A 26,024-nucleotide genomic window follows, 5' to 3' on the forward strand; every position below is an offset into this window, starting at 1 on the left:
TTTGCTGGCAAAGAAGAAACAGATGTTCCTTAAAAATCTTTCTCTCTGTCCTATTACTGCTTTACTGGTAAGAAATCTGGAAGGGACAGTCGCAGGCAGGTTTATATGTGAATGTCTTCCCTTGCCTTTTCCTTCCCCACCACTGACACTTTAAAAAAGAATAATAAGCCAAGGAAGATGGGGCATAGTTTTTGCTTAAATTACCAATCTTTACTTTTATAAACACTTAAACTTATTATGATTTGAAATTATATTTTTATTTTCAATCCAAATTTTTATAGATTAAAAGATTACATTTTATTAAAGTCAATTTATAAGTTGTTTGTAACACACTGATTTCTTAAAAAAAAAAAAGACAGAGACAGTAATCACTAAGATTGCAGATGTGAATGACCATGAGAACAAAGCTCTTCCTGCAAACCCAGCACAGTTATTCCCACCAATCCAGCAGCAGCATCCTGATGATGAGTTGAATAAAGACATAACATCTTATGTCACACCCAGAATGTAGGGTAAGGCTCAAAGCTGCAGGTAGCAAATGCTGTAATACACACTGCATGGACATACTACATCTCCATGGCTCATGACTCTCCCTCAAGGCAATGATGAAAACACAGGGCTCTCAGAGGAAGGCTTTTTCCCTTTGCAAGTGAATGAATTCAGGCAATTCTTATGAAAATGAAAAGAAATGTTTGCTCCAAGGCACCAAGGGTATAAAGTTTTTCAGGAAATACCCCAAAATGAATAGACTAAAAAAGGGAGTTAGTTCTCAGTGAAGGAATCTGTTATTACTGTAACTAGTGTAAATAATTATTTCAGAAAGATTATAATCAAAAATGCACATTGAGCAGACTGTGCGGTGTGAGGGAATGTCTGACTGGAGAGCATTCCCGAGGCCACTTGGGGAGCTGGCTGGTACACGCTTCCGTGGGTCCTTCCTGGAGCCAGAGGCGCTGCGCATCATTTGTATTTGTAAAATCCTTCTCCAGTCTTCTTGCCCAACTTATTCTCTGCTACCAGTTTATTCAGGATCGGACTGGGCTGAAACAAGGGGTTCTGTACATCCATTTCATGCCACCCTGTTAGAGGAGGGAAAGGATTTAGGATGAAGTCTTGTGTTTTACTTTTATGCTTCAGCATTCCCAGGGCCAGTCTGACAGAGCTTGGAGAAAAGGGCTTCTATCCTGATGTGGGAGAGCCTCTCAGGCATGGTGCCCACTCGGGCCAGCACAGCTCAGGCACAAGGAGGGCTTAGCTGACCCAGCCACATCAGCCCTAGAGCCTGGGCTGCCACATGGCGGTGCAGCTCGAGGCCCAGCTTCAGAGGGCCATCTTGCTTATCCCGGCCCTTCCTGGTAATCACTAAAGCCAGACTTCAGTTTGCCAAAGGTCTAAGAACACAAACAGAGGCCACTGATTTCTTGATTTGACTCCTTAGTGACACATTTAAACAGCTTCCAGAATACATGTTTAAAATCTGCATTTGCTACTACTGGTATAGTCTTAAAAAAAAAATTCTTCGTCCTCATAAAATGCAAAATCTCCTACTTCTCAGTCCTCTCAAATATGCAAGTATTCTTTGTGAAACCTGATAGTAATGAGCTACATTTGACTTTGGTGGTTTTGAGTAATGAGCTACATTTGGCTTCACTCCAGTTTCAATAATTATTTTTACCCTGTCTTCAGAGTCACTACATTAAAATGGATACATTTTTAAAAAATGGTTGTGTACTGGACTGCAATGGAGGTTACACAAATCAACACATGTGGTGAAGGACACATTATACCAATGTCAATTTCCTGGTTTTGATACTGCACTATGGTTATATAAGACATAACCATTGGGGAAACTGGGTGAAGGGTACCTGTTTGTACTGTATTTGTAACATCCTGTGAAATCTAATTATTTAAAAATTAAAAAATAAAAAAGGTTACCCTGTTCAGAGGTACCACACCACCACATTTGTCCTTCTCCTATCTATTAACTTGAGTCTTTATGCTGCTAAGGCAGGGGTGTGGACTCTGGAAGCTCTGCTCAGACTCACAGTTATTAAACATGCAGTTTTTTTATAGTCCATAGTTCACAGACACAACTTCACCTCAATAAAAGACAGAAAACAGAGAATTCCAATTCCTACCGTCTAGGATGAACTTTGTAGTATCCAGCCCAACATAGTCAGTAAGCTCAAATGGGCCCATAGGGTACCCAGCTCCCAACTTCATAGCAATGTCGATGTCTTCCTTGGACGCGTCACCTGGGAGAAAAGGGCAACGCTGAGTCACTGCCATCCTTCCCACAATTCTCCCTGTCACAGGGTTAGTCCCACAATTACTGAAGTTTTATAGATCTGCGTATTCAAAAAAACTCTTAGAAACAGAATTCCTGGCTTAATTAAAATTTCATCTCAGAAGTACAAGCCAAATACGTCACAAAATTTTTGAAGCTATTCCGCCATGTGAGGTGAATTCTAGAGCATTACTACCTCGTTGATGGAGAGAGAAGGCCCTGGAAACATTACTTTCTAATTGATGGGGATTTTCCAACTCTGGAATAATTTACTAAAATGTCATATTTAAAGCTAGATCGTATTTTTTGATGGAGAAACAGGCTTCTTTAAAAGAGGCAAGAATTAATAAAGCTTTGTTTTTGTGTGGAAAAGTGCATTTCTTTTCCAGCTTTCTTGGTTTACAGGCAATGAGTATTCCCACAGAGTCACATTCACATAAACGCTTTATTCAAGATAACTGTGTAAAGAAGAGCCCAAACATTATTTAGAATTGTCATGCAGGTTTGACAGTGGCCTGAGTGGACTAAGACAAAGGCCCGTGGGCTTTTTCCTAGGCATTTTACCCTTACTGTATTGACCTGGGGACACAAGAGACCTTTATAGGGAACTGCTCCCTTCCTTCAAAATCAGGAACTGGAATAGTCTGTCTATGCAGTGGCTACCTAGAATTTTGTTCCAAAACATAATGGTCAACCATACCAAAACTAGTTAAAGGAGGGGAAAATGCTAAAACAGACAGGATTTTATACCTAAAAATCGCCAACTTTTAGGCACAAAGAGTAAGAACTACTTAAACATCTATAAAGACTGTATTTTCCAAGGCATATGGAATACTAAAGTAAATCAAAGGATTTCAAGGTAACTCAAGGGGATGAAATTAAAATACCACCCAATTACTTTTCTTGGATGACATTATGAGTACTATACCAGTTAGTCAACCAGAGGATTCTGACAACTGTGACTGAAAGCAAGGAATAACGATATACGTTAGCTTTATAAAGGCCCTCTTTTCATTCAGTCAACTTATTTAGTTTCTAAAATGCACCAAGCACTGAACAAGACAAAGAAAAACAAGACAAATTCTCAGAGCTCATGATACCAGAGAGCTCAGATGTGTACACCAAAAATTTCAACCTAACAAGTGCTAAAGATTCATGAAGATTCACAAGGTTCAGTGTGAGCAAAGATGGAGCAATTTACTCAGACTGCAATGACTTCACCAAAGCCACCACCACTGAAGCCCAGGTTCCCAAGGATGAAGAGAATCCCAGGAGAAGAGCAGGTGAAAAGGGCATTCCAGGCAGAGAACAGCACGTGCAAAAGCAGGGGTGAGACAGAACATGTCATAGTTGGGGTGTGACTCCACAGCTCATAAATGGATTCTGCTCAGAGGATTTCATGAGACCCCGAGGCTTCTATGGTGTTATAACCAGAACGCTGAGTTGACAGCCAAACATACTCCTCTCTCATGGATTAGCACCTGCTGGTCCCTGTACTTGGAACACTCTGCCTTCAGATATTTGTATGGCCCGAACCCTGACTTCCTTCAGTTTTCTGCTCCAGTGTCGCCTCATCAGAGCCGTGACACATCCCTATATATAAAATGTATAAAACTGCAACTGCTGGAACTCCAGGCTGGGACTCTCACCATCCTACTAGTTTTCTCCACTATCACCGATGACAACCTAACATGTTCTCCACTGGTTCATTTATTATGGTCTGTCTCCCTTCGTTAGAATGTAAGCTCCTTGGGAGCAGAAATCTGATTACATAATAGTTCCAATTTAACCAGAGTTATTTAATCAAATCTATATTTAACGAGAGGATAATGAACCCTAGAGCTAGTGGCGAGGTGTAATTCCAGATTCAGAGGCTCTTCTGAGGACAAGTTTACTTCAAAACACAGTTAGAGCATATCATGTAAAAAATCTAAACAGTTTCCAGTCAGTGTAAATGGAAAAATCCTTCTGAGTAGTACAGAATAAAATCGTTGCCAAAAAAAAAAAAAAAAAAAACCCCAAGAGAAATAAACAGGCAGATTGGTGTGCCAAGTACGGGTTAAATGTTGTGTCATGTTGTACAGACTAATAATTCCTACACTTCTTTAAAGCCAAGTACTTCTCTGAGAATCTGACACTCTCTCCATAAAAACTGCACATGTACACAGAATTCTACGCCAACCGTGGGAGGTTCAGGAGCTCCCTCTCCCCAAGGGTAAGAGCCCCTACCGCTGGACAAGACAATAAAGAAAAGTTTCACCAGTGAACTTTCAAATCTTCTTGGCTGGGGACCTGTAACCTGGGACTTGGGACCTGCCCCACCTTCTTTCTCTTGCTAGCTCATCAGCGCCACCTACCAACCATTCTTGGCAATGACAACAAGCCGGGTTAAGGATCAGGAACGGGGCACAGCCGCTTTATTCATCAACAGTTACTTACTAAATGCCTGTCACTGACAAGCACTTTGGGGTATAAAGATGAGGAGGACCCAGACACTGCCCAGCAAACAGAGTACAACAGGAGAAGAAAGGGGAGAGAGTGGCAAGAGCCCCAACAGGGATGTGAAGCATAAACAGAGTTACGATAACAGAGATTATGTCCATTTTGCAGCACTGAGGAAACTCAGGTAGGCCTTGTGAGAAAAGTGAAAGTAAAGCATGTGGTGATGACAGCAGGGGCTGATGGTGAGAAGAAAAGGCGCTTATTTGGTAGGTCACTACAGAACCACTGAAAATGTCTTGAGCAAGCAGTGGCAGTGAGCAGGATGTCATACAGTGACTGGGGCGGGCTCATTAAGCTACCAGGCACTGCCACCAGCACAGCCCTCCTAAGAAAAGCTAACCATGTGGCCGCCAACCCTGCCAGAGTCGACCAATCGCAGTGGGTGTCTGCCAGGAGCAGCAGGCCACCATTGGGCACCAGCCTCCTCAAAGGTCTGCAGAGAGCTCTGACCCACAGGAGCAAAAGTGACTAACTGCGCCAATCAGGCCCTCAATTAGAGCAAATTTTCCTGAAAGGAAGAGAGTGAGGACAGCAGCTGAAAGGCACTGAGAAAGAAGGCACCATGCAGCAGAAGCCATGAGGCTCAGAGTAGTCAGGGGCAGTGGTAAGAGAGGGCCAATGAACCACCAGCAGATACCATGGGGAGTTCGCAAGAGGCACTGGCGGGAGGGCCTCAGGCTTCCTGAAAGCCGCTCAGTGTCCAGGAGACCTGACTGGTCCATGGCTGAGATGATTCTCTGCTCGAATATGCCACGCATCCTTATGACAAGCCTCCATCACACAAAGCAGCATTTAACAGTATGTGTGGATGGGGCATCAACAGTACTGCAAAGAAAACTTTTTCCGAAATGAGTTCAGAAAAGGCTGGGCTAAACGAAGTCACAGAGTGTCTACATTACAGAGGTTTTTTAAATAGCTGCTGGATCCTGAGACTCCCTCAGCTGTAGATGTGGGAGATACAGTACAGTACATTTCGGTAACAACTTTACCCTTTTACTGCAAGCACGGCAGACGGCTGTGTTACAGAAGATACCAGTTTGTAAAGACACGTAATGTGGGTTCCTTTGTTGCCTGAAGGAGCTGAGGCAGCCAGACTGGCATAGGGAAAGGAGAGAGGAAAAGGCAGAACAGGCACGAAGTAAAAATGACCAGCGGACAGAAGTGGCAGGCCAGAGAGGGAGATTCCAAGATAATTTCAGGTTTTAAAGCGGAACTGACGCTCAGGGCAGCTGAGCAGCAGGTAAATGGAGACTGGATGGCGGGCATGCAGTTAAACACTCCTCTGTGTTGGCTGAAATGGGGAGAAGCAGAAAGGTGGCAGAGGGACATGGTACAAAGCCTAAGGTGCAACCTAAGAAGTAGAGACCTTACTGTGGACTCCTGGGAAGCAGCACCCAACCCAGACATGATGTCCAGCCCCTCCCCAAGGGAATGCTCCAGCTCACAAGCCCCAAGAAGGCTGCTGGAGAGAGAGGCAGAGGGACCGACAAGGAGGGCTCTGTTGTTAGTAGCGCTAAGAACAGACGAGCATGTCCCATGTGGGCCCAGAAGTGGCCCTTCCAGCCTCATCTCACAGTGGTTAGCGATGGATGGTAAGGGTCAGAGGACAAGAAAATGGTTTTCAACTAACAGTCAGATACACAGTACATTTGAAAATATATCAAAACAACCATATGTCTCAGTGAGAAAAACACCACTAAGATGGGGATCACCCACTGCTACGTTCTAAAAAGTAGCTATTTAAAAAAAAAAAAAAAGCCTTTCAAGGTAAGGCAAATGCTTTACGCTTTCTTTGAGGTGTAATTAGGCATATTTGTTGATAGATAAACACAGAAGTGTTGGTTTGATCTGGGAGCAAAAGTGAGGCAACTGCTTCCATAAACCACAGAGCAAAGTTTTAATATTTAAAGCAGATTTTGAGGAAGTAAATGTGCTTTCATCTCCCTGGAAGAGCTGGTGTAAATGTTTTGTTTCAAAAATGACATTCTCAGGAGCAAGCATTTGTGAATGAAGTAACTGCAAACAATCACACTTGCTTTTTATTCAGCCTTAGTCAGGCCTGTTTGCCTGTGAGGCAGCCAGGGTAGTCACCTTTGGAGAAATGGGGGCGGGGGGGGGGCAGGCAGGATACATGTCTTGTATTTCTAGAACAGGGAAGACTATTCTTTGTCAATCAACAATATTTCCAGAAAAAATTTTAGACCATGCTTATGGTTAAAAAAAAAAAAGTACCCCAATATCACTCAGTAAGGGCAGAGGGCTACTAGGAAGTCTTTATCATATTATCAGCCTTGTCCCATATTTCCCATCACCCATCATATAGCCATAGAATTTTAGGATCTTAAGGAATTTTAGAAATCACCTCGCTTAGTGATTTATAAATTATTATTTCTTTTAAAGCACTAAACCTTTTAACTAAAAGCAAAGATCCAGGATATAAATCCAGGTGGGTCATGGAACCATTCTGGCTGGGACTTAAGGGGGTCCCAGAGCTGTGCCCCAGAGGTCTCACAGAGAGCCCCGGGACCCCTGAGAACACAGTGACAAGGCACCAGGGCCCAAAGGGGTGAGGCCCAAGCTCACACAGCTACAACACACAAGCTCCTTCCTCTACTCCACCCACCCCTCCCTTCCTGAAGACACTGTATAGGGCTCCTGGAGGGTGGTGCCAGGAGCAGAGACCTGCTGCTCTCGGCCGGGTCAGGACAGCTACCTCGCTCGTACAGCCTGATTGCTTCTGAGAGGTATGGCACCAGCAGACGGTTGACAATAAACCCGGGAGTGTCCTGTTTTAGGAGAGAGAAAAATAAAAGTGAATTTTCAGTAAACTTCATCTGTGAAATAGATTGCGCCTTTATACCCTGCATTATGTTATCCACACTTATAAAGCTATTCATATTCAAATCTGTCTTCAAGTACCAACACAGCCTTATTTCTATCTCCTATGACAATTTATCCAATAATCATGGCACTTGAAAGAAAATCAACCCCAGGTGTCCCTACTGCACAGATCCTGAAATAAAGGCAGATCAAGGTAGAGGGGCCACTAGGGGCTGGCAGATCTGGGCTCAAATTCTAGCACTCTGACCTTGCATCTTCCTGATATTCAATCTCCTCATATGTGAATTGGGGGTATTAATGTCTGCTTCATAAGTTATGACGATGATTAAATTAAAAAACACGTAAATGACATGTGCACAGAGCCTACATTCAAACAGTAGCCCCTTTACTCCTCTCTCACATCCCTTCTAGAAATCTAGAAAAAGTAACCCTCCATCTAGAACAAACCCCAAAGGAGAACTAAATCCCAGGCTCCCCGGAGCCCTCTGGCTGCTCGGCATTTCCTCATGCTCCGTTGCACAGTCCAGTGTAATCAAGTGGATCCCCGATGGATGCTGGCCTTTCCCAGCACACCACCTAAGACCGGCAGCCCTGGAGAAGACTCCTTTAAGGCATGCCCCTCTCACTGATCTTTCCTCCTCATTAAGTTGCTAATCGCCTCTCCTGTGGACTGGTGTGGGTTTTAGATTTTACCTACTGATCTCTTTTGGGTGCCTGTGAGGTCAGCTATGTTGGTAATTTTTGGGTGGCATTTAGTGAAACTGATTTCCACTAAGTCAATGGTGACCCCTCCTTTGTCAAAAGGCTGTGATCTTCCTGAGGATGGAAATCCTCACCCTGGCCCTGGACCTTGTATTGAGTTTCCAGCACCCACTAGGCACTCAATAAACATTTGAATCAAGATGACTAGGGTCATGCATTACTCCTGTGGATAACCGGACTGCGTGATGTAAAGTGGCCAATAAAAACATGACGTGCACCTCCTGTGACTGTGGACAAGCTGCACACAGTCCCGACCCCTGTCTCCACAGGAGCACAAACACACACAAAAGGGCTTTATCAGTGTAATCAAGATTGTATTAATGAAAACATGTTTATACTTAAAACTGAGGCAAAAATATGCTTTTCACCGTCAAAAGGTTTACTGTAGAAACTCAGGATAAAATGCCCGAGGACATGAAGCCCATCACAGACAAGATGCAAAGTCAGAAAACAGCCTCAGAAAAATATCTGCTTCAATTATAATAGCTAATATCCTCTATTGCAAGAGCTCACAGAACTGAATAAAGAGAAAATACTAAAACTAACAAAATATTTAAACTCATTAGGAATCAAAGAAATATTCATTAGAATTAAACAGCATTTTTGCCAATAATATCATCAGGGTTTTTTTTTCCATCATAATATTCAAAACTGTTGATGCAGAGAGAAAGGTACTCTCATAATATTAGTGGGACTAGTAAGAGACAATCCTTTTTATAAAGCAATTTAACTTATATAGTCATAAGCCTTATATTCTTCATAATCTTTTAATATTTATTTACTTAATACACTTTATTTACTGTACTTACTATGTGCCAGGCACTGTTCTAGGTACTTTACAAAATTAATTCATCTACTCCTCATAATAATATGAGACAGGTTAAGTAACTTGCCCGATTACACAGCGAGTAAAAACCCAGTCAGGCTGATTCTAGAGTGCACGCCCATAACCTTTACACCATGCTCTCCCTGTGAAGCCTCACTATGAAGAAAGACATACTCAGGGGATATTAATGTCATTCTTCTATGTCAGGTGTTGATAAACTATGACCCCACAGGCCAAATCCAGCCTACAGCCTGTTTTTTATAAAGTTTTATTGGAGCACAGCCACACTCACCCCTTTATGTATTGTCCATGGCTGCTTTTGCACTAAAACAGAATTGGGTAGTTGCAAGAGAGACCATATGGGCCCGCGAAGCCTAAAAAATTTACTACCTGGCCGTTCACAGAAAAAGTTCGCTGACCCTTGTTCTAAGTGGTTGCCATACTTTTTCTGAATGTTCAAGAGCCTAAATAACTAAGCCAGAATAAAGACTCCTGGAGAGCCCTCAGGTATCCCAGAGAAGAAGAGTTCTGGAATGACGTAAAAAGGGCAACTTGATGAGACTAATGTGCTGCCATCCCCACAGCTGCTGTGGCTGCTGTGATGGAGAATGGATCACCATGCTCCATGATTTATGGTTACACTGCTGAAGATAATCACTGGCTTTTCCTTGTACTCTCGTTTTTATACCTAGCTAATTTTTTTTTTTAATTTGCTAGACACGGCTGTTCTTTCTAACACTATTACTTTCTTCCATTAACAGAGCACAATGGGGACAGAAAGTACAATCACAGCAGCCAGTTATTAATGTGATATTTTTAAATCCAGATTTAAAATAACAACAAAAAAAAAGGTGTTAAAAAAAATGAGACCTGCTGGTAATAGGGAACTTAGGGTTGAGAAGGGAGAGGGTTAACATGTCATGGGGCTGCTAACCAATGTCACAGGACAATGTGTATACTAACTGTGTGATGAGAAACCAGTTTGTTCTGTAAACCTTCATCTAAAGTACAAGAAAAAGAAAAAATGAGACCCCTAATAAGAAGAAACTACCCTCTCAGGCTGGGGGGCCTGCTGTCTTCGGCTACTGGGGTCCACATGAACAGATGACTGAACAGATGACTTACTCAGATGATTCCTGAGCATATGATCTCACATGGGTTAATACAATACTGTGAGTTCAAACTTGAGACTATATTAGAAAGCAAAAGGATGTCATGAGAAGAACCCTAATGCTATAAAAGATTATGGTCAATGTTGCACAGGGAGCAATTGCTGAATGAGTGTATGTTTTGCTGTGTATGTATTTTCACACACAAACACACACACACACAAAAAGATCATGGTCAAAAGGTAGAGCGCTTATTTATAACACTTAGTAATGGTGTTTAATTTCTTGACACAGCTGCCCCTTTAGAAAAACTGCGACATCATACAGAAGCATAATCCCCAGGTTTTTGGCAGAGGAACGAAAGCCAACGGGGAAACTAAAGGAAATCAAAATGAAGTAGGTTATCATTTCAGACAATTGGGATGATTTTAAAAAAAAAGGCTGGAGGTTAAGTGTGCCTTTCCACTCGACCACGCTTCTTATTAAAAAAACACAACACAATGCAATGGTCTGCTGAGAAACAGCTTCCTGAATGCTATTTTGGGCAGGGTGGCCTCTCTCCTCTCCCATCATTCCCCTAACATCTATGACACGCTTTCCAAAAGTAAAGCTCTAATTCTCCGTTAGGGCTGCGTGCATCCTCCAGCCTGAGCTTACCACACTGGGCTCTGCTCCCAGCAGCCCCAAAGAAGCCAAAGCTGACAAGGTAACAAAAATCATTTATGAAAATATAGCTGGTCATCAAGGGACAGAAGTCAGGACCCAGAGAGAAGTCCCACGTCTTCTGTTCCACTGAAGTCCTGGGCACCATTCAGCTCTCAAACTACCCACCTGATGGCCTTGGGCATGGCTTAGGAGTTGGGTTTCCCTGCCAGGAAACTGGAATAGAGACTGACACACACGCTTGCACGTGACCAGTGCTCCGTTGCTCACGTAATTCTACCAGGAATGAGTCAGGCTCCAAGGAAGACCACCTCCTTCCCAAGCTACCCATACCCTACCTTACAAGCAACAGGATGCTTCCCCAGGGCTTTGCTAAAGTCCATCAGAGATTCAAATGTCTTCTGGCTGGTCATGGGTGTTTTAATGACCTGAAAATGCAAAGCAGAGAATTATTATGACTTGAGAGTCAGTAAACAACATCAATAGAACTGTTTGAGAAAATATCAATCAAAAAGGCCCGCACAGATGGCAAAAATAAAGTAGGGATCTCAAACCAGAAACAAAATGTTTACCCAAATGTCCATCTTAAGACAACAAAGCACTGAAGAATGTACAGAATCAAGGCTGAAAGAGAAAGAAGACAGAGAGAGTGTGTGTGGTAGTTTTACAGGATTATAGTTGAGAAAGACCTGGGTTCAAATCCCAAACCCACCACTTACTGGCTGTGTGACCCTGGGCATGTTTCTTGAAAATAAAATCACTCTAGCTACCTCAAGGAGTGGTGTTGAGGGTGAAATCAGATTAGTGGGTAAAGCACTAAGCACAGCTCTTAGGAGGAATGAAGTGCTCAGTAAATGCTGGATTTTGTTACTGTTTTAGCTGCTACTGTTAATTCAGGGAAGAAAGTGAAAGTCCACTTGGGTGTGATACTTGCCCTTAGAGTTCTCTGCAAGGGAGGAAGAAAAAGGAAATGCCCAAGTTCTGTTCCTACTCTTATATCACAGGATGTCAGTGCTGGAAGACACTGTAGAACGTAGAGCCCCACCCTTGCCTATCACAGATGAGAAGGAATCCCAGGAAACCGAGTCACAGGTCTCTTGGGCCCCTAGATGAGTGTTGCTCCAATTAGTCTACCCTCTCCCACACAGTCGCATCAAAGCCCAGCAGGCGCCCTTTGCTTCAGGCTCTCCCCACAGAGCAAGGCTTTACATTTACAGCAAACAGCAAACAGGCCTGCTGTCTGCCAGGCACCTGAGAAGGCTCCCTCCTGACTTCTACAAGGTGTAGGGCAAGCATATGACGAGCCCTGTTCTCAGCAGCCTGCTGGGATCTACAGGAGACGGCAAGAAGCACAGTGCCTGCACAGAGTCAGCCCTCAATACATATTTAGGGAACTCATCTCTCAGGGAATTAGATTTCAGCAAATGGAGAGAGACAGAAATGAATTTAAACTTAAAATACGTATATATAATTTATATATAATTTGAATGTCAGTAAGAAATGTCAACCAGAGTCACAGCAACAGGCTCGGCTCCTCCGTCAGACCCTTTACGTGATCATGTTGTTGTGGTTAGGTGCCACTGAGTTGTTTCTAACTCATAGCGACACTACGCACAACAGAACAAAACGATGCCTGGTCCTGCGCCATCCTCATAACCATTGTAGGCGAGTCAAATCAGCCCTCCATACCTGCCTTCTCAACTATGAAATGGGGATAATATCGCTTCACACATCTCCCTGTCAGAGGGCCGTACGGCTTAATGAGCTGGTGTCTGTAAAGGGATGAAAGATGCCATATCAGTGAAGAGGGTTATTATCGTGCCTGTTCCAGTGTGCTCACAGGCTGGGGAGTGGTGGTACGTAATGACACTGAGGGAAGTAAATAAGTACAAGCTGAAAAAAGCACCATGAAGCTGGAGATGGGACGAGGAGCAGAACGAGATGGACCACCAACTGCTCTGCAGGTGTCAAAAATCAAACAGCAATCCTAGGGTTTGTTTAAGAACTAATGAACTTGAGCAAGGACAAAAGGTGGCTATAATAGTAAAGGTTTTTGTTTTATTTTGAAATGAGAGGGATACATGTTCATTCATTCAATAAATGGCAATGTGCTACAGATAATTATTCCGTTTACAGTTCCAACGCAAGAGTCTGAAAAAAATATATAAATGAGTCCAGTCTCAAGTAAAGGAAAGGTACCACTCAGCTTACAGTACCATTCATTCTGGGGCTCACCACCAGCGCCACATACGAGAGCGAAAGTTAAAGAATAAAAATTGCACGGAGAAGAGCACTTTTATAAAACATTTTCCAGAAAATGGTAACATTCTCTGAACTTTAGCTCTTAACAACCAAGGTGCTAAAGACATGACCAGACATTATCAGATAAATGCAGTTGATAACATTTTTAGGGTTGGAAGTAAATCTATACAATTTGTCTTTAACTTAAAAATACATTTTGAAACAGTGTGCAGGGAGGAGAGGAGATATATGAGAACTCATACTCTCCCCACAATGTGTCTGTAAACCTAAAACTTCTAAAAAGAAGTTTTCTATCAAAAAGAAACCCATGTATGTACACAATATAGTAACTGAAGAAATTCATCTGTCCCTAGGTACTGAGATGTTAAAAATGCCATGCTACTACTTTGGTTTTTTTTTTACACATAAGGTATAAGTGCTATTTCTTCTAATCCCTGTATCCCTGGTCCTTCCCCTTCATTCTTCAATGTCTTCAAAACCAGCCTTAGGGAAGAGGAGTAAATGGAAGAAGCTGAGGAGCAATGTTGGTAGAACCGACAAATTTCAATTGCAAGATGGGTCAGATTACTACCTGAGAGAAGACTGTAAGAAGATGCCGTCATCACTAAACTAGAAATCAGTGCATATGTGGGTGGCACAGAGGAGGTAAAGGAGAGAAGAAGGGGCTGCAGGAGACCCCATACCCCCTCCCAGTGAGGCCAGAGCCAGTTTCCGGAGGTTTGCTGGCTCCACATCACCCACATCAGCAGCCTCCCCCACACTTTGCAAGGCAGTAACTCCTCAATCTCAGAACAAATGCTACTTTAATGGTGGCTGCTCTTCAGACCCTGTAATTAGCTCCCTGTAAAAGGCAAGTTGCCACATTTCAGGTGCAAACTGTCTGTTGTGACTCCACCTCCCTCATAACCCAGTCTCCAAGCAATCAAACAGAAGCAGCCCAAACAGGAATGCTGGGGGTAGCTCCCCCTGGCCACTTCCCTCTGCCTCTCGGGTTTGGTCAGAAGGTTCAAGGCTATTGGGAGCTGCTTTTAATAGCTCTGACAACAACACACAGGAGGTGTGCATCATCTGGGGACAATACCAAGGACTGTTGCATAGGGCCAGGATTCACCCCAGGAATGGGGGATGGGGCATGCCTGCTCTTTAAAACCAGGTCTATCTAATATTCCACTTATGGCCTGGAGCAAAATGACCCTCAGTGTGAATACCAAGCTGTGATTCTCCCCTTGTGGTCTCCATAAGCAAGTGGTCTTTCATGCTGCCCTCCCAGCCTGATGGGTTTCTCGGCATTGCCCATCAGCTCTGGCACAAACAAGTAAATAACATGCCAAAAAGTTAACAGTCCTCCTGGACATCACTGGTCAAAACACAGGTTGCGAAAGAAACGAGGTACAGGCGCCTTCCTATATACTAGGTTGCCGCCTTCTTTTCACTCTGGAAGAACAGACTATGGCACAAGAAACACGCACAAGGACAATCTTCTACCCACCCGTTAAAATCAAGCTGATGCGGTCCCCTGGTGGCAAGGCCAGTGCAACTCAGAAAAGCAGGACTGAGAAAGCCAGCAGAGCAAGCAGACATGCACGAGCAGATACCCACTGACCTCTACAAGTTTCATTATGGGCACTGGGTTGAAGAAGTGGAGCCCAGCGAATCGGTCTTGTCTGGTGGTGGCATTGGCTATGCCTGTGATCTGCAAAGAGGAAGTATTGCTGGCAAAGACTGTGTGTCTGCAGAGAGAAAAATGGTGGGGTATTGGAGTGAGTCTCATCTCTGGCAACAGTTAAGACAAATCTTGGGTGTAATGCACAACACGCCTACTTACTGCCCAGATCTGCTGCCCTGACTGTGCAGGAAGCTGGAAGAAAGACCCATCTTTATACAAGAGGCTGAAATCCAGTGATCTCAGTTTAACTTAAGTTTTGAAATTTTAAATTAAGTAACTTAAAAGTTACCTGTTTCCAGGGTATATTTAACCTTTATAAATAGCTCCTTAATTTTAGGGAGCAAAACTTCTCCTATCTGCTTACATTAGTTAATTATCATAGTATGTAACAAGAAGGCAGCTAACTGATCAAGCTATTTAACCAACCTCAGTCACAAAATGAAAACTCTAAGTCACCAAAGGCTAACACAGAAGGCTGTATCACAAACACCCGAAATAAACAAAAACTGTAAATAAACACCTGAATCCTGAGTGAGAAACACTGGATAGTACATATGAACTAAAATCTCTTACCCCCAAGTGAAAAGCTTTACTTTCCCATTGAACAAGAATTAAAATGAAAACAGAAGAAAACCAACACTGTTCAAAAAGAAATTTTAAGGTTACACAGGTAGTTTTGGGAAAGGAAGGAAGATGTCCAAGGTCTTCAGATTATAAAATCTCCTGAAAAAGCAGTTTTGTTTTCTTTTGTGTGTATAAAATATTAATTTAAAAAAATCTGTACTAACTCAAGTCAAATTTGACAGTAACGTGGGTTGTTAAAGGCCTAATAGGCAGATCTTTAATACAGGTGACTTCTAAGCTTTCCTACAGCGCCACCTTATGGATAAAAATTCACAAAACTACCTACAGAAGTACAGCCAGAATGTTCCTTAGAAGCAAGGATGGTGAGACTTCGTTTCACGTACTCTGAACATGTTATCAGTGAGGGAGGACCAGTCCCTGGAGAAGGACATCATGCTTGGTAAAGCAGAGGGTCAGCGAAAAAGGGGAAGACCCTCAATGAAATGGATTGACACAGTGGCTGCAACAATGGGTTTAAACACAGCAATGATTGTACGGATGGCACAGGACGGGGCAGTATTTCATTCTGTTGTACACGGGGTCGCTGAGTCAGAATTGACTCAACGGCACCTAACAACAACCTAATGCTAACTAATTACGATCATATTGGCTAGTCACAGTGCAGAAAGGACTGACCAGATCCTGGAGTTCCTGCTTACCAAAAGGCAACACCATAATCTGGCTGAAACCAGGGTGGGCAGGAGTACTGGAAAGACAAAGGGAGAAGAAACAAGTAATATGGAAAAAGGAGAGGAGGGTGAGATGAAAGGAGAAGCCTATGCAGTAGATGACAGACAGCAGCTGTGAGATTAAGAGATTTACTTAAGGGAAGGTCCACCGCGTCAACACTTCCCATGCACGGTAGCACCTATTTTTCCCAGCCAACCTCCAGTTAGCCCATTTAAAGGCCACACGGGGGTGCTTCCCTATTTAAAAAAAAAAAAAATGTATTTTTAAGATTTTTAGATTTTAGCTTTCAAACTTTCCTGCTGTTTGGTCCACAGGGTAAATAACATAAACTATCCCCTGGTGGCACAATGGTTAAGAGCTATGGCTGCAAACCAAAAGGTCAGCAGTTCGAATCCACCAGTCGCTTCTTGGAAACCCTATGGGGCAGCTCTACTCTGTCCTATAGGGTCTCTATGAGGCGACAGCAGTGGTTTTTTTTTTTTTAAATCTCCAATTATTTAACGTAATAACAAAAGCTCCTCTGCCAATAACATCATGTATGGCCAGCACAAGCACTCCTTTTAGCTCCACACCCTGAACGAGTCTGGGGCGTAAAGCCCACAAGGGCAGCAGGGACGGTCTTGGCCCAAGGCTGTGCTAACAGCTGCTCTACACCTCCATTAAGAAAAGGAATAGTTATTTCAAAAATTAGTATTATGTCATAATGTGGTAGCTTTTTATATAACATTTAAAGGGCAACTCGCCTGCCGAAAAGGGGAGACTAGGGCACTGGCTGGAAAGCACATTCTGTAAAATGACAAACAGGGACATTGGAGCCCAGTCCCAGATGTCGACAGTCCAGGGCTCTCTCTCCTGGGTAGACCGCTCCTGCTCAGAGCTTTTCCTCAGCCTTGTGTGTCTGCTTCTTGAAAAGTCACTTACAAACCTGTACACCAATGTTAACTGCAGAACTTTTCAAAATAACCAAAGGCGGAAACAACCGCAACGTCCATCAACAGATGAACACATATAACAAAATGTGGTTACATACAAGGAGGAACCCTGAAAACATTATACTGAGCGAAATACAAAACAAAAAACAAACCCAAACCCACTGCTATCAAGTCAATTCCGACTCACAGGGACCCTACAGGACAGAGTAGAATCACCCCCATAAGGTTTTAAGGAGTGCTGGTAGATTTAAACTGCCTACCTTTTGTTTAGCAGCTGAGCTTTTAACTACTGTGCCACCAGGGCTCCTAAGAGAAGTCAGTCAGTCACAAAAGGACAAATAAGGTATGATCTCACTATATGAAATAAGCAGATATATAAAAACCAGATTATTAGTGGATTTCTAGGGGTGGCAGGCTGGGGTAAAGGGTGGTTTTTGTCTGGGGGATGTGAGGGTTAAGACTGTGCGTCAACTTGGCCATGACTCTCAGTGTGCTGGCAGTCGTATAACGCTGTGATCACTTCCCTGTTGAGATCTGATATGTGATCACCCCCATGATGGCATCTAATGTGAGTAGCCAATCAGCTGAAAGGCAGTTTCCTTGGGTACGTGGCCTGCATCCAAATAAAAGGTGATGTTCTTGGAAGGATGGGGGCTTTTGCTTGTTCTGCATCCTGCAGCTGGCTCCTGTCCATCCGACTTCTGATTCTGGTGACTGAGCTAGCTGCTTACCTTCGGTCTTGCCTGCGAGTCTTGGGATTTATTGATCTTCACAGCCTGTGAGCAATAGCCCTGCTCTCCAACCTGCCAATCTTGGGTTCGCCAGCCCCGGGGGGCTACACGAATCAGGAGAAACTTCTATCCTGACCGATGGACTAGGGATGTTCCAGCCTCAACAAGCGCGTGAGCCAGTTCCTTGATATAAATCTCTCTATATAAATATATTTATATGCTTTACTGGTTTAGCTTCTCTAGAGAACCCAGCCTAAGACACTTGGTACTGGGAGTAAGGTGCTGCTTTAACAGATACTTAAAATGTGGGAAGCAGTTTTGAAACTGTGAATGGATAGAGAACTCAGAGGGAAGTGGGGAGGACAGTAAACACAGAGATGGTGCAGATGGGGAGAAGCAGCAGCACAGGACCGGCAGCAGCAGAACTAGGAGACGAGTGCGAGATGACACTGGAGCCCACCCATGGAGTGAGAGAGCTGACTGCCTTTGTGCAGGAGGTTTCCTGGTGGAGTGGGGTACCTCCAGGCACTTATTGATGGAGCTAGGCTTGCCAACCCACAGAGCAAGAGAGCTAAGTGCCTTCTCGCCGAAGTGTACTGGTGGAGTGGGGTGCCTCCAGGCATTTATCAGTGGAGCCACACAGCTTTGCAATACTTGCCGCAGCAGGCAGACATGGGCAGTGAGGCCCAAAGGGTTGTGAGGCCAACTAACTAGAAAGTAGAAGCCGAAGAGACAAGGAACACAGGAAGGCAAGCTGCTTCAGTCTCAAAGGGTAGGGCCACAACCTCTAGGGTCTCAAAGGGTGGAGCCATGGCCTCTGGCGTTTCTAAGGGTGGAGTCACCACTCAGACGAACTAGGAGAATGGTGTGCCTAAAGCCAAGAGAGCAGAGTTGCTATTCCAGTGGACCTGGAAGACAGAGCTGAAGCCTAGGGTCTAGGGGCCTCCACTCAGAATCCGGAGAGTGTGGCCAGTACCTGCAGTCTAAAGGGCAGGGTCATTGTGTAAATAGTCTCAGAGAAGAGAGGATTATTTTCAAGCCTTGAGGGCTAATGTAATGTGTTCTGCTGACTTGCTTGGTGCCTGTTATCCCTTCTTTCCGTTCAATTTCTCCCATTTGTAATGGAAATGTCTAGCTATTCCACCACTGTACTTTGAAAGCAGATAACTTATATTCTACATTTCACAGATGAAGAGGAATTTTTGGATTTTAGACTTGGAATTGAATTAAGACTTTTGCTATGATATGGTGGGGTGAATATATTTTACATCTGGCAAGGATGTGAATTTTTGGAGGCCAAAGGGTAGAATGTCATGGGATTGAATTGTGTTCCCCCAAAATATGTGCATCAATTTGGCTAGGCCATGATTACCAGTATTGTGTGACTGTCCACTATTTTGTCATCTGATATGACTTTCCTAAGTGTTGTAAATCCTATCTCTATGATGTTGATGAGATGGGACTAGCAGCAGTTATGTTAATGAGGCAGGATTCAGTCTACAAGACTGGATTGTGTCTTGAGCCAATCTCTTCTGAGGTACACAAGAGGAGAAGCAAGCAGAGAGATGTGGGGGACCTCATACTACCAAGAAAGCAATGCCAGGAGTACAGCGTGTCCTTTGGACCTGAAGTTCCTGCATGGAGAAGCTCCCAGACCAAGGGAAGACTAATGACACGGACCTCCCTCCTAAGCCAACAGAGAGTCAAAGCCTTCCCCTAGAACTGGCAGCCTGAATTTGGACCTCTAGCCTACCAGAGTGTGAGAGATTATAAACTTCTCTCTGTTAAAGACGTCCACTTGTGGTATTTCCGTTACAGCAGCGCTAGACGACTAAGATGGGGTGGGGGGAAGGACAACTGAGTTTATGTTAACGGTGGTGGAACTTTTTGGATGAGGATGGCCGTAATGGTGATACAACATAAAAAATGTAATCAATATCACTGAGTTGTAAATGTGGAAGTTGTGGCATTATGAAGTTTTGGTGTGTATGTTTTTACCACAATTAAAAAAAGGGCGGGGGGGAAGCCACTTACAAAAGACTTCCCTGGAGCCTACCCCAGTTGTCTCTCCCAAGGGCCAAGTCCCAACAGCCCACAAGGTTAGGGTGGCTCTGTTTCCAACAGGGTCTCACACTGTTCTTTCAACACAAGCACAATGTGTTTACATATTAAACACACAGCACTGTCTTACTTTTCATCAAAAAAAATACACTCTCACATTTTCCTAGAAACACTTGACTCTACTGGACTATCTCATCTCTCCCTTTCTGACCAACTCAGGTACAAAAAATTACTTTTCCCTTACATGTACAAGAAAATCAACAGCACAGACCTCAGTATGGAGAAGAGAGAGGGAGTGGGGGGAGTGTAACAAACTGGAGAGTCCATGCTTCATCAAAGGAGGAGAGCCATGACTCAGCTCCAGGTGACTGTGGGCCTTGTCCGAGCTTTTCCTTTGTACTTTTTAACCTGCTGCTAGGGAAGGAGTGTTCTTTTCCAGGATGCAGTTGTTTCATCAGGGATTCCAGCTGGAACCTTCTCTCTCTAACATAGCTTCTTCCCGTTATAGGATCTAACTGTAAAACTGAGTAGCAAAGTATGTCTCAATAAAGCTGATTAAAAAAAGAAAAACATTTACCAGGCATTCAAAAATGCAGGTAATCTAAGAAAATAAAGAATGCAGAGAAGGATGACTCAAGGCCAAAAGCAAGGTCACATTTATAGCATGCCTACTATGGGTCATGGCCTTTCGCATGTCACATCTTTTATAAAAATTCAGATGAAAGAGCCTAGTATAGTACCTGACACACAGTAGGCACACAGGAATATCATCTAAACAACCCTGTGTAATAGGTACCATGCCCTTATTTTATAAATAAGGAAGCTAGTCTTGGGGAGATAAACTAGAAAGGTCCTAGACATTATTAACTCCAAGCCCCTCAACTCAGATTATAGATGATTAAACTGAGAACCACAAAGATGATAAAATATGATGTGTCAAAAGCCAGAGAGTGAAGTGGTAGGAGCCTAGCACCAGACCCCAGTCTCTTAACTTTCATCTCATATTCCTTCCATCCCTCACACTGACCCAGGAGGGTAGTCAAGCCTATCACTGGTTACTAGGGAATAGCCAATATCTCAAGAAAGGCCAGGTTGCTCGATGAAACACCCTTCCCTGGGGTGAGTGCTTTATTATCTTAGAGGGCTCCCTTATGACTTGGGAGCCAAACTCCTGACCAAGAATGTCTTCTGTATTTATCAGATGTCTCTGCAGCCCCTAAATGCCAGTGTGGCATACATAAGCATGCTGCTCAGCAGAGTGACCCACAGATCACAAAAAGAAAGGTCTCTTCTTTTTGTCAGGGGGCAGGGCCTCTCTGGCCACCAGGCCACAGAACTCTGATGGCTGACATTCCACCAGGCTGTCATGGGAGTGTTTCTCTGTAGCCACTGCTCACTGGTGGCTACCTAATAATTACTTTTGTCATATAATCTTATTCTGACTTTCAATTACAAACAAGAAGGTGAAGTGTGGCCAAGCAAGCCGCAAGGACAGCATGAATGAATCAGTCAGCTATCACAATGGTCCAAAGGCAAGAGTCAAACACAACCTATGGCTCTGGATTCGAGGTGACCTAGAGCTTGTACATGCTTGCTGACACTTTACAGACAGTCTTGAGCACCAGGCACCTGTGCATCTGGCCTATGTGTGACTGGCCTACCCATCCTTCCCTTTGCCAGGAAGCCTGGTTATTCTATGCTCCTTTAATGTTCCCAAGGGCACTCTGGTTTAACCCAGATAAAGCACTAGATGGCAGAGTCTTGGGGAATCTGTATAGGTAGAGAGGCACTCCCTTCAACTACACTATATCTGTTCCACCAAAAAAAGAAGTAACACAAAGTTGCTCTGAGGCTCCTTGGCAGACATTTAAGGACATGTTCATGTCTCTGGCATGGAAGAGCCAATGATCTAGATGCTGCAAGAGATATAAAGACCTGTTCCTGGGCAAATCCCTTCGTTTTGCTGCAGGAAAATCCATCCTCATTTGGGGACAAGGATCATATCAGGGCAAACCAAGCCTCGGGGAACAAATGAGAGTGGGAGGGTGGAGGGCAAAAAAACAAAAACACAGTATTGCCTCTTCTGGAAACAGCAGTGGCCTGTTAGAAAAAGAAGTTACTTAGTGTCAGAAGATCCCTCCTGGCAGGAGGCAATAAAAAAGGGGAAAGGCCTGAGCCGCGGGGAGGGAACCCTCAGAAGGCGACAAAAACGTCCAGGGAACACATACTCGGCAGCAAACTTGTCCAGCCTTGCGAAGAGCTCATTCTTCACCTTCAGATTCTCTGCGATAGCCTCCACCACCAGGTCTGTGCTGTGGACCACAGATGCCGCATCTGTGCTGGTTGATATGCTGCTCAGGGTCTTCTCGACAAACTCATCAGCAGCCTAAGGCAGTGGGAGGAAGAAGAGAACATTCACTGCGCACTCCTGAAAATAATTTTTTATATGGATTACATGTTGAAATATTAATATCTTATATTGGGTTAATTAATTTCATCTTTTTAGTTTATCAATGCAGCTAATAGAAAACTGAAAATCTCATATGTGTCTTGCATTATATTTCTGTTGAATAGCTCTCAGTCTGGTTTATTTTGTAATGATTTTGGATGCCTGACACCACTTTTATGCACCCTGGAATTCTAAGATATAAAACTCTCTACATTTCTGCTTAGGGACAATGGCATCTCAATGTACTGCAGAAGTCTACCAGAGAACAATCAATCGCAACTATTGGCTACCACAATCCTATGTCAGTCATGATCTTTCAAGTCAGTCAGCTCTAATCCGGTTACTGAATGATCTGTTCATAGCACCTACATCGGCCCATGACATCTGTTCTCTCAGTTTCCATGAAGCCTGTAATTTGTCTTTCCAGAATAGGGCAAAAGCTTAAGCTCAGCACCCTCCATTAGTCTTACAGTGGTGCTGACTATTCCCACTAATAGGTGGCAGAGAAGAGCTGAGTAAGGAAGAGCCAGAGTAAAAAGCCAAACTCAACAGTGATTCAACAAGCAATAATCGCCTATCAAGGGCCAGCAGCTGGTGTTTCAAAATCAAGCTAGACAAGGATTCTACTCTCAAAGAGCTTGCAGCCTCCTCTCTTCCTCATTTTCATTCTGTGATGCCAGGTTTCCACAAACAGACCTCATTCAAGGCATAAGCAGAGATTATGCCTCTACCGCCTGCCATTTTATTTCAAGATGTAATTTGTCCACGGGGCATCAAAATGTTTATGATTAACAAAGGCATCCAAAATCATCACAGAATAAACGAGACTGAGAGCTGTTCAAAAGAAATATAATACAAGACGCATATGAAATTTTCAGCTTTCTACTAGCTGCATTAATAAACGAAGATGAAATTAATTAACCCAATATAAGATATTAATATTTCAACATGTAATCAATATAAAAAATTGTTGAGATGTTTTACATTTTCTTTTTATATTAAGTCTTTGAAATCTGGTGTCTATTTTACACTCTCAGCACATCTCAAGTCAGACCATCCACATTTAAACTAATCAACTCTCACTTGTGGGTAGTGACTACCATATGGTCACCACAGAGCTAAATACAGTATGTCAACTGGGCAAACTGATGCCACCCTCATCCAAGGATGTCCCTGGCAGAGAAGAATAGACTCCTGAGGATTCAGGAGTCAGGAGTCCAGCAACGGGAGCCTGGGGTGATCTTTTTACCCTCAGGTGTGGCCCAGAGCCTCCCACCCCATATTCGTAAGATGTTTGCAGAGTAAACAAGTGAAAAACACAGGATATCTCAGCTCAGATTCACTCTGTCCTTGACTCCAACCATCAGCCCAGGACTCTTATAATCCCATCTGCATAGGCCCTCATCGCAACACTCCCTATACTAGGTTCCCCCTATATTTTTAAAATTTTTTCTTATCCGTTGCTGTGGAGTCGATTCTGACTCATAGTGACCCTTTAGGATGGAGAACTGCCCCACTGGGCTTCCAAAGAGTGGCTGGTGAATCTGAACTGCTGACCTTTTGGTTAGCAGACAAGCTCTTAACCACTGCACCACCTGGGCTCCAGGTCCCCCCATAACTAAGAATATGGAGAACAGGTAAAGAAAATCTTAATTTGTCTGTGATTTTTACTGTTTGGATTTTTTCAGGGAGAGGTAAAATTATCTACCTCCCTCCCCTCTGGCTTTTAAAAGGTGACTAGACACACCACCATAGTTAAGTCAGGTTAAAAAAAAAAAAAAAAAAAACTATTTGCACTCTTCTCTACCTTCATGAGAAGAGAAATCACATCCAAGGCCCAAGGAAATAAATCTTAAGCAACTTTAACAAGGCGACAAAGGTAAATAAAAATTCATTTGGATGATTTTTTTCAGTATTTCTAGTTAATTGCCAAGTTCTAAGTGAAAGTGTGGTGGAAAAGCCACATGATCCAATGAGAAAGAATCAGTAAACCAGGGTTCCCAGCCTTCTAAGAGTTTCACAAGCTCTTGTGCCTCTTGTTTCCCTGGAAAACGAGAATGATTCACCTTATAATTTCTTCTCTAGTATACAGTACGCGCACAAGATACTATTTAAGCAATCAAAAGTCTCTAAATAGAATGTTTATTATTAACCCTTCTCTTTTTAGCTTGCAAATACTAAAATTATCTTCTTGTTTCTCCCTCTTCCAGCTTTGTAATAAAATAGGTGTTCTTCAGTCCCAAAGTCTCAGTGGAGTTCGCCACCTGTAGAAACGTTCTCCTCAACCTCAAACCCTACTCAGCAATACGGTTTTTAGCTTCCCCCATTTTCTAATCAGCCCCCACTGAATGTTTAGTGATTGTTATTATATTGATCTATGGTTACAGGGAAATGAGTTTTACACCAACCAACCAACCCAACCAACCAACCCACCCACCCCCAAAATGCAAGCAAAGACCAGAAGGCCTTCACAAATGTGTTGCGGTCAGAAGGTTGATCTTAGGTACATCAATAACAAGAAATTACCTCGGGGTTGTCTGCAAACTTCTTCTTGGCCACTTTCCTAAGGCTTTCCTCAATTCTCTTTTTAGATTTTGCCAGGATGTCCTCTGTCAGGTCCACCAACGCTACTTTATGCCCAGTTGCTGCAGCGACCTAGAGCGAAAAGTACAGTTTTTTTAAAAGAAAAAACATAAAAGTTACTAAAAATTTTAAAAATATTAAACAGCATGGAAGTTTCATATTACACATGAATTCTACTACCATTCCATCCTCAAAACAATGAGTGGATATACTAACAGCCAACATTAACTAAACATACTTCTTGCGGGGTGCACTGATCTCAGCCCTTTCTGTGGATTAACACAAACTCCCAAAACAATGGTCTAAAGTTAAGAAGCTTCCCCGCAGTCACACACTGGGATGCCCACACTCTTAACCCCTCCCTTGTACTGTCCAATACAGGAGTCAACAGCTACATGTGGCTATGTAAGGTCACTGAAATGAAGTAAAATGAAAAATCCCATTCTTCAGTCACACTAGCCACATTTCAAGTGTTCAAGGGCCCAGTCACACAGCAGCCATTCCTCATGCCATTGTCCTTTTGTCCTTAGTGCTGGAGTGTCCCATGCAGCTCGGTATCTTGGCCATTCTCATTCACCACCAAACCAAACCAAACCCACTGCCATCAAGTCAATTCCGACTCACAGCGACCCCATAAATTGCAGAAGGTAAGACCACAAACTTTCAATTAACAATGGCAAAAAGCCTCCTGTCATCAAGGGCTATTTTGTGACAAGACTCTCATATAAGTGAGGTTTTAAGCAGCTAGCCAACTTAGGAAGGGCGCTTCCTCATCCTTCAGCCACCAACTCTGGCTAAGGGAGGAATCCTGGGGTACAAGGTACGTTTAATAAAGTTGCCCCAAGCTGGCAGACAGCCACCTTCATTCAGCCAGTTGGTGATAAGTAAATCCCTACTTTACCCCAGTTTGCTAATGGTGTTGGCAAAAAAGGATGGAATAGGTAATGTGGCTAAAAATAGGCAATCAGGTCACCTTCCAGACAGGATGTTATAAGTAAATCAGTTCAGGCCAGAAGCAAGAGGACACAGGTGACCT

General features: G+C 43.4%; 1 protein-coding gene across 1 annotated transcript in view; it reads right to left on the reverse strand.

Moving 5' to 3' along the window:
• Positions 1-262: 262 nt before the first annotated feature.
• Positions 263-26,024, reverse strand: part of HADH (hydroxyacyl-CoA dehydrogenase) — a 62,616-nt gene continuing 36,854 nt past the window's right edge. Inside the window, exons 2-8 of the mRNA XM_049885563.1 lie at positions 24,932-25,060; positions 22,185-22,342; positions 14,856-14,982; positions 11,329-11,418; positions 7,503-7,575; positions 2,139-2,255; positions 263-1,079 (exon numbers count right to left, since the gene is read on the reverse strand). Coding sequence (XP_049741520.1) covers positions 961-1,079; positions 2,139-2,255; positions 7,503-7,575; positions 11,329-11,418; positions 14,856-14,982; positions 22,185-22,342; positions 24,932-25,060 — 813 coding nt within the window. The 3' untranslated portion in view covers positions 263-960. The remainder of the gene's footprint in view (positions 1,080-2,138; positions 2,256-7,502; positions 7,576-11,328; positions 11,419-14,855; positions 14,983-22,184; positions 22,343-24,931; positions 25,061-26,024) is intronic.

This window comes from Elephas maximus, chromosome 5 (genome assembly GCF_024166365.1).
Source record: "Elephas maximus indicus isolate mEleMax1 chromosome 5, mEleMax1 primary haplotype, whole genome shotgun sequence".
Taxonomy (NCBI): Eukaryota; Metazoa; Chordata; class Mammalia; order Proboscidea; family Elephantidae; genus Elephas; species Elephas maximus.